The 6,662-nt window shown below is 37.6% G+C and overlaps 1 protein-coding gene across 1 annotated transcript; it reads right to left on the bottom strand.

The window, feature by feature from the left end:
- Positions 1–5,283: 5,283 nt before the first annotated feature.
- LOC134608427 (hemoglobin subunit beta-2-like) lies at positions 5,284–6,535 on the bottom strand. Its single transcript, XM_063451228.1, has 2 exons — positions 6,340–6,535; positions 5,284–5,707 (listed from the first exon to the last, which is right to left on the bottom strand). The coding sequence occupies exons 1-2, from the start codon at positions 6,429–6,431 to the stop codon at positions 5,299–5,301; spliced, it is 501 nt and encodes a 166-aa protein (XP_063307298.1). The 5' UTR covers positions 6,432–6,535; the 3' UTR covers positions 5,284–5,298.
- Positions 6,536–6,662: the final 127 nt, after the last annotated feature.

Here is a 6,662-nt window from a genome sequence, read left to right as displayed (position 1 = left end):
TATATATATTTTTGACATGGCCTAACACATAAAATAGTAAACATTTTCACACTTATACACTTGGTGACACATTCTTCAAGTTCGAATATTGGCAAAAAGAGAAAATGAAGAAGGGAATTACACTGGTCAAAAAAATAAAGGGAACACAAAAATAACACATTCTAGATCTGAATGCATTAAATATTCTTCTGAAATACTTTCTTCTTTACATAGTTGAATGTGCTGACAACAAAATCACACAAAAATGTAGAAATGGAAATCAAATTTTTCAACCCATGGAGGTCTGGATTTGGAGTCACACTCAAAATTAAAGTGGAAAAACACACTACAGGCTGATCCAACTTTGATGTAATGTCCTTAAAACAAGTCAAAATGAGGCTCAGTAGTGTGTGTGGCCTCCACGTGCCTGTATGACCTCCCTACAATGCCTGTACATGCTCCTGATTAGGTGGCGGATGGTCTCCTGAGGGATCTCCTCCCAGACCTGGACTAAAACATCTGCCAACTCCTGGACAGTCTGTGGTGCAACGTGACGTTGGTGGATGGAACGAGACATGATGTCCCAGATGTGCTCAATTGAATTCAGGTATGAGGAACGGGCGGGCCAGTCCATAGCATCAATGCCTTCGTCTTGCAGGAACTGCTGCCACACTCCAGCCACATGAGGTCTAGCATTGTCTTGCATTAGGAGGAACCAAGGGCCAACCGCACCAGCATATGGTCTCACAAGGGGTCTGAGGATCTCATCTCGGTACCTAATAGCAGTCAGGCTACCTCTGGCGAGCACATGGAGGGCTGTGCGGCCCCCCAAAGAAATGCCACCCCACACCATTACTGACCCACTGCAAAACTGGTCATGCTGGAGGATGTTGAAGGCAGCAGAATGTTCTCCATGGCATCTCCAGACTCTGTCACGTCTGTCACATGTGCTCAGTGTGAACCTGCTTTCATCTGTGAAGAGCACAGGGCGCCAGTGGCGAATTTGCCAATCTTGGTGTTCTCTGGCAAATGCCTGTGGGCGTTGGGCCCTCATACCACCCTCATGGAGTCTGTTTCTGACCGTTTGAGCAGACACATGCACATTTGTGGCCTGCTTGAAGTCATTTTGCAGGGCTCAGGCAGTGCTCCTCCTGTTCCTCCTTGCACAAAGGTAGAAGTAGCGGTCCTTCTGCTGGGTTGTTGCCCTCCTACGGCCTCCTCCACATCTCCTGATGTACTGGCCTGTCTCCTGGTAGCGCCTCCATGCTCTGGACACTACACTGACAGACACAGCAAACCTTCTTACCACAGCTCGCAATGATGTGCCATCCTGGATGAGCTGCACTACCTGAGCCCCTTGTGTGAATTGTAGACTCCGTCTCATGCTACCACTAGAGTGAAAGCACCGCCAGCATTCAAAAGTGACCAAAACATCAGTCAGGAAGCATAGGAACTGAGAAGTGGTCTGTGGTCACCACCTGCAGAACCACTCCTTTATTGGGGGTGCCTTGCTAATTGCCTATAATTTCTACCTGTTGTCTATCCCATTTGCACAACAGCATGTGGAATTGATTGTCACTCAGTGTTGCTTCCTAAGTGGACAGTTTGATTTCACAGAAGTGTGATTGACTTGGAGTTACATTGTGTTGTTTAAGTGTTCCCTTTATTTTTTTGAGCAGTGTATAATGAGGAAAATGGATTTTGTGAAAAGAAGAAATGTGACTGACCAACACCAAAACTACAAGGGGAACATAATGTATGTCATAGAATAAGTAGTAAGCGACAGAGCAATGGAGGAAGGGCAGAAAAGGGACAGTAAAAAGATCTCCAAGTCTCCAAGACCTATGTAGTTAAACCTGATAATCGTCTGTGCATGAAACTTTTCAATGTTTCACCAATACTTACAGTACTTGTAATTATTAATCATTTGCCAGATTGCAGTTGACTGTCAAACCTTTCAATTTTAACAACAAACGCTTGCTTTATCCTCCCTCTTGCTTGGTCCATTCCCTACCCCCCCACTACCAGTAAATATACTCACTTATCTGTGTTTTTCTCTTTAGTCCTGCTCAGAGTCCTACAATCCAACAGACCACTGAACAGAAAAAAGATACACTTCATTTCAATAAGCATGAAAAAGTCCCATAAATGAAACTCAAAAGTATCTAGCATTGCGCATAATCTAGCATAATCACTATTTAATACATTGCTATCTCCTGCCAATGAAAATCACAGGACAAATACAAAACACACTATCATAGCAATGACAACTTCCCAGACATTTTTTACTGGAACGTTATGGTTGCTCTTACAGAAATCTAGATTGTGTGCTTTACCAGCGAGTGTGTTTTCTGTGTATGGTAGGAATCTTTGCAAGCAGACGTTATTAGGGGCTAGCAGGTGAAAAAAAATAATGACAAGGTTGAAAATACTAGTCAAAACTAAATACTGCCTGTTGTTGATGGCTACAGCTTGCCACTGCTATTTACCAACAAGGGCATCTATTTAATATTTTTGGAGAAGCATTTTAAATGATTGAATTTGTTGTGATATATTTTTTAAATGATTTAATATTTTGAAAAAATAAATAATATTTTGATAGTTTTTTTTATATAATAACATCTCTTTTTACGAATGACATATTTTTTTTGAGAATGTAATATTTTGGGGGAAAAAAACTAATTTTATAAGTATGTATAAAATTATTAAATAATTCAAAAAAAAATATTAAATTGAATCTAAGGTTGAAAACAAGCCCAATGTATGGTAAATCCAAGGTGATTATGTAATTGAATTTTCACTTTTCACAAAGATTATCTATCCTTTACCCTTTAAACTCTCAAAATTATATAAAATAACAAAATAATCTTGCCTATGTTTTTAAATCACCATTTTTCTGGCTGTCAGTATTATTTTCATTAGGATCAGAGCAGCATATTATTTAGATTTATAATTGTCTCGTAATGTATGGATTGTTTTTATAATAATATTTTCATTTTCTTTCCCCTTTCTTTTTTTCTGTACCATTTTCTCTAGTTTATTTCCCCCAGGAGATTTATTTCATTATAGTTTGAAAAATGTTCAATAAAAATAATTTGAGAAGAAATGAAATTATGTTGCTGATAACATACATTTATGAATGAAATTACTATTTAGAAGGGACCTATAATAACATAACTTTTCCCAAATCCTACTAATCACCTTCTAATTGAATAATTTCCTCTGTGTGAGATTAATTGGTGCATTTATCCCATAAACCTATAGCTTTTCTGACTGAATATATATGGTGCTAGTAACACACATAATCACAGATACACTCATAATCACATACATACACACACACACACACACAATCACAGACACACATAATTACAAACATACACACACAGTCATAGACACATTCATGTACAAACAATGTTTGATTTATTAAGAGGTCTACCCAGCTTCTCTACATCTGCCTTGGAGAGCTGGAGTGGATCCTCTCTCTGGTGGCCAGAGGGGCTGCTGGGGTCACTGCATTCTTCCTATACAGCTCTCATGTGCTCCCTGCAGGGGTGCTACATTACAGGCAGTGCAAGGGAGCTGAGCAGGAAGAGCCCAGTAAGTTCCTTCGCTGCTCGTACTCTCTCCCTACCTCCCTCCCAAGACCAGACATTAATATATTGGGGCATACTAGGCACCTGTCGTGTAGGTAGGCAGGTACCTATTCTGCCTAGTGAGAGTGGCTGCCTGTATAGTAAAGCCACAAGCAGCGGTCACGCCGTGAGCTCTTGCCACATAAGTGACCGAATGGAAGCACCGGCCTTAAATCTACCTGCCACTCTGTTAGTAATCCAAAACCCATATAGGAACACCTCTATAAAACGTATTTCACCTGCTATTTAGCTACCCTGGTCAGACAATTCATCCTTTCCTTCTATTAGTTCCAGAATAAAATGTATGGCCTTAACCCAAACATGCAACGGCCATAACTTATAATTTCTTTATTTCTGCTTCAATTAACTCCTAAATATGACAACCAAACAGTCCCAAAATTGATACATATTATATCATACACTTTTACTTAAGATGGTAATATTACATGATTTAGAGCAGGAATAGTTAACAGTTAGCGTCTGAGCTGAGCTATGTCTCCTGGGAACTTTACCAATGATATATCTAAACAGTTTCTGGCTGAACATTATGGGAGTGGAATTTCAATAGAAAGCCAAAGAGCCATTTGTTAGTTATCCCTTATTTAGATGTTTTCATAGAGAGTAAACATAGCTTTGACTTTACAAGAGTTAATCCCGAGAAACGTTTTACTTGAAATCACATTTTATTAGTTGTTTCATTGTGAACATGCAGGTTTAAGTGCGAGTACATTTAGTTGTGATATTCGTGGCTCAGACCATCCACAACAACTGCAAAGAATTTCTCAACAGCAGCCTGGACTGATGGACTGAAGGAGGATCCTAATTTTCCAGCCAGAACAATCACGAACACTTCACCAAAACGCTGCAAAAGAAAGAAAATTCATTAATATTCTTTCATTTTGAATTGAATTTCACTGAAATGTTAGTTTCAATAAGTAAAAATAATCAGACAACTGAACCTTAACTTCAAAATGTGTAAAATAAAACGGGATATAATAGCATAACATTTATAAAACAATATTTTAATTATATCACAGTGATAAAAATAATTTGGGTAAATAAGACCTACTTACAATGCTATATTCAGTTAATATTTAAGTGACAACTGTCATCAAATTTTCTCTTCTTTTAAAAGGTATACAAGTGTTCATTTTTAGTACATTAATTTTTATTTAATTTTTTATGTATAGTGATTTTTTTTAATAAACTTTTTTATCTGGCTGAGTAGAAATGTTTGCTCCCATTTTACTGTTATCTGACCAAATTCTGCTAAACCAAACTTACCTGCTGTGAACCAGCAGGTAATTAACACCGAGCAGAATTTGGTAGGACAATACTAAAATCTTATTCCCCCTGGCTTCTGGTCCAGACAAAAAAAAAAAAGCGATATTTTCTCAAAAACATCAATTCACATTTATAGAAAAAAATAACTTTCATTAAACGTAATAAACATTTTAAAAAAAGTGAAAATGTGATGACAGTTGTCCTTTAATAATTAAATTAGGAAATGCACAAGATTTTAATTAATTACACTAACCGTGTATCCCTAAATTAGTTTAAAAAATATCAAAGCTTGTGGGGCATAAATGAAATGAGAAAGTGCAACTCCTCACCCACTAGTGAACTACAACTCCCTATGATGCTTGAGGTTGGCCAGACAACATGGAAGCTGAAGTTTAGTATTTTACAAGAAATTCCTCAAATGTAAATTGGAGACATAGTGGAAACCCCTATTCATCTTAAATGTTATCCACTTTAAATGGGCCAGTGGGAGAGAATAACTGTTCATAACTACTAAAACATGTCTTATTTGAGAATGACCATAGTTATATAGAATATAATAATAAAAATAATAATAATAAATACATACTCTGAAGTTTTCTGGATCTACATACAGACGGTGGGCATGGCTGTCACTGAGGTCGCGGAGAGTGGCCTTAATGGTATCCAAGTGGTGGGCAGCGTTGTCCAGAGCTCCCAGGACCCTTTTGCCGTGGGCCTGTACCTTGGCATTTCCAGCAATTGCAGCTGCGTTGGACAGGTTTCCGAAAGAACTGAAATACCTCTGGGTCCAGGGGTAGACCAGGAGCAGCCTAATAAATGAGAAACACAATTTAAAAAATATGATAAATACATAAAATAAAATGAAATAATCTAGTTTGGGGAAGGGAAAGTCAGGGAAAATATTGGAAATTAAGTGGAAAAAACAGAAACATTGTTTCATTTTCTGTATGCTTTTTCTATGCTGACCGCCAGGTGCCAAGGGCACAGATTATAGCAATGACTAACAAGGAGTTAAGATGGAGGCACCCCGTTGCATTATAAAGAGGTGTAGATTTCTATATCTAATTTCATATTTTCACACCTCACAAATGCATAATTGTGAAATATAGGCATAAGTAGACATAACCAGGGTTATTTGATAAAATGAGAATTGAATTGTAAATCCACTTTAAATTCAATGAATAATTAAAATTGCTGGGAATTGAGGGTTCCTTTTAAGATCTTTAAAAAAAATCTAGTAAAATGCGAAACTAGAGAATGTCCCATAATATTCCTAGAGTACTACTTTGAAATCATGTTAAAGGTACATTTTATATAAGTCCACAAGAATATTAAAATTAAATGCTGAGATTAGTCAATTGTATTGTTTAATCAGCACATTATAGCAGGGATATTGACTAAACCGTGAGTGAGACATTTTAGGTTAAAATGTTTGAATTACCTTCCTAGAGCATCTCCACCATCATGCTCAAGATCAATTTTCTTCCATACGGCGTTGATAGTGGCCTTCTCTTCGGCTGTCCAGTGAACCATGGTGGCTGTTAGAGGGATGAGTAGCTGAGGCTTCAGATAGAAGAAGTGTAAGGTACTGAGAAACCACGATTTACCCCCAAGATTTTATAGAAAAATAAACAGAATGGAACGCCCATCGTAGTTTGCTTTGTCACACTTTTTTTTCCTGCATTTGACACGAGTCCTAACAGATAAGAGGAACAATATGACTGACATTGCTATTCAGAATAAATGTGATTCTTCCATTGGATC

The sequence above is a fragment of the Pelobates fuscus genome, chromosome 4, assembly GCF_036172605.1.
Source record: "Pelobates fuscus isolate aPelFus1 chromosome 4, aPelFus1.pri, whole genome shotgun sequence".
NCBI lineage: Eukaryota > Metazoa > Chordata > Amphibia > Anura > Pelobatidae > Pelobates > Pelobates fuscus.
This window is presented reverse-complemented; position numbering and strand designations above follow the sequence as displayed.

Excerpts from the sequence above, each read along its gene's own strand:
- LOC134608427 (XM_063451228.1), bottom strand. The coding sequence starts at position 6,431 with ATGGTTCACTGGACAGCCGAAGAGAAGGCCACTATCAACGCCGTATGG. Across the intron at positions 5,708-6,339 it reads GGTGGAGATGCTCTAGGAAG|GCTGCTCCTGGTCTACCCCT; the intron begins GTAATTCAAACA and ends CTCATTTATTAG.